The sequence below is a fragment of the Cupressus sempervirens genome, chromosome 11 (genome assembly GCF_028749045.1).
Source record: "Cupressus sempervirens isolate cs-2001-9-10 chromosome 11, ASM2874904v1, whole genome shotgun sequence".
Taxonomy (NCBI): domain Eukaryota; kingdom Viridiplantae; phylum Streptophyta; class Pinopsida; order Cupressales; family Cupressaceae; genus Cupressus; species Cupressus sempervirens.
The window spans coordinates 254129025-254131404 of record NC_143128.1 but is presented as its reverse complement, the minus strand read 5'-3'; the positions used below and the strand labels follow the sequence as shown (position 1 = coordinate 254131404).

General features: G+C 39.7%; 1 protein-coding gene across 1 annotated transcript; it reads right to left on the bottom strand.

The window, feature by feature from the left end:
• LOC149529114 (RNA-binding (RRM/RBD/RNP motifs) family protein) lies at nucleotides 1-2101 on the bottom strand. The gene has a single exon (XM_089809397.1). The coding sequence runs from the start codon at nucleotides 1862-1864 to the stop codon at nucleotides 566-568; it is 1299 nt and encodes a 432-aa protein (XP_089665523.1). The 5' UTR covers nucleotides 1865-2101; the 3' UTR covers nucleotides 1-565.
• Nucleotides 2102-2380: the final 279 nt, after the last annotated feature.

Genomic DNA, 2380 nt, shown 5'->3' with positions numbered 1-2380 from the left:
TGATGTAAGCAGATATCTTTTTCTTTTTGTAAAATTAAATCTATTTGAGATATTACAAGTAAAAATCATGAGACCATCAGCTTTCGAGGGCTTAAGTTTTTAAAATGAGTTACAATATTAAATTCACAGAACCATCAGCTTTAAAATTTAAGCCTCCTCCATAGAACCCGGCCTATACAAACCATCCAGAGACTGCTGGGTTATCAAACAGCCAATATACTACATATAACTATAGTATCTATAATTGACCTTTCAAAAAAGTCAGAACAAAATACTAGCAAATTGGGCCTTCCCTATGGAACTCACATTTTAAGGAATATGTATGACTGCTTGCCTACAAACATTACAGTTCCAGTAAAGTAATAGACAAAATTAGTAATGACATATCTGATTGCATTGTATGCATAACTGGTAATCCTCGATTCGCAGGTTTGTATCCAATGCTCCGAGCAAATGTGTGGAGTTTGTCCATTTGTTCTATCTTTTTTTAATCATATCAGCTAGCTCCTCCAGTGATAAGATTGGTGGAGAAAATAAAAGATTTTGTCCCTAAACTTCCTACTAATCAATTTGTTTTGCCCGCAGAATGAGATCTCCCAAACTGGATTATCATTGCCTTTCCTTTTAACATAAATCCTTGTACCATTTCGAAACCAAGATGTGCAAGTTCTGTGGATGGGAATGTTACAAATGCTTGGTGCTTCATTCGACCCTCATGCATTAACTTTATCCCAAGGCTGGATTTGGCTTCCTCCAAACTTCCAAAAAGGGACCCAAATACGAAGTAGAAGTCATCCACAACTACATCTTTTGCCAAGTTCTTTATATACAAAACAGGAGATGGATTTCCAGGACTATAGTTCTTGAACATTGGAAGGACCAGGAGCTCAGTTGAAGGCAGCTTGCCAGCCTCTAATTCGGCAGGCGTTGCACAGAAACGAGTTGTGGCAGCATCCTCATCTTCCACGACCTCCATTTCGGTGTCTTCAACATCTTTGTTTTCCTTCATACTACCATCACATGGCTGCCCACTGGGATTGGCCCTGATCTTGATCTGTAAAACAGGTCGTTTTTTCTTTACAGGAACTAGCTCCTTTCGCAAAACAGAAGTGGGCTTTGCTCCAGCCCGTCTCTTATCTAACTCAACAGAATTAGTAAGGGTTTTTCCATCATTGAAGCCCTCCTCTTCTGATGACTCTAGTTCAGATTCGTCACCTGATAAATCTCCAAGAGTACGATTTGGAACAGCAGAAGTGGGCAATGGTGGTGTGGGCAACGGCGGTGTGGGCAGTGCCGGACGAAATGGAGCTGGCAAGTTCATTTTGTTCATTAAATGCAAAACTTGTGTGTAAAAGCGGGGAACGGCAATAAGGGCATTTACAATATTCGTGAGTATATTTCCATCCGGGGGAGGATATGCATACTCAAGATGAGGTGGAAAAGGATAATCAATACCCAGCGTTGGAGCAATGGGTTCGCCAACAAATTTAGGGCCGTCTCCTGCGAATTGCTGACTCTCCTTTGGCAATGGAGGATTTTGCTTCTCAGCTTCTCCCTCTTTTCTGGCTCTACCGCTCAGAGGTTCCGCCCTTTCCACTGATAAAATCTTTCCAAGAAATCTCAGCCTGTTCAACTGGGATATTGCACGAGAAGCTGCGGCTTCATTTTCGAAGTCAATAAAAGCAGAATTCTTAAGCCGTCCGGCAACACAAGGACGCACAGCAGAAGCACCGTAGTAAGAGAATAATCGCATCAGGGTTTCCTCGGGCAAAGCCTCCGGAAGATGTTTAACAATTAGGGTCACCTTGTCGCCTTGCCTTCCGCCCGATTCATCCTCCATTCTATTCCAAACCTGTGCAGCCATTTTCCCACGAAAAACACTTATCTGCCCACCAAATTTTCAGAAGTCTTGAGATACACAGAGATCTTTCGAAAATGAAATTGAGCGGCACATTTTCTAATGTCGCCTGAAATCCGAAATTTTTTCGCCTGCCAAATGTGAGGAATATGAAATTCAACTGCCTACTTCAGAAAGGATACCTCACAAACAACAATAGACCAGTATTAATTTTGACAAGGGCCGGACTTCATTTGAGCTCGTACTTTTGCACTAATTTGTTGGTTTTTTTGGTTTGTTGTTGTTGTTTTTTATTATATTGCTTCGTGCTACATAATTTTGGTTGTTTCACATGTAAAATTTTGATTTCAAAATATATATTTTATCAATTATAAAATTACAATAAATATAATTGGAAGGATATATCTATTTAACTATCAAAATTTAAATATTAGTTCTTATCATGCATATGGAAGTGATTATTGTTAAGGGCTTGTTAGGGTTTGCTATTTAATTGGCGATTAAACTTTATTGACAACAATC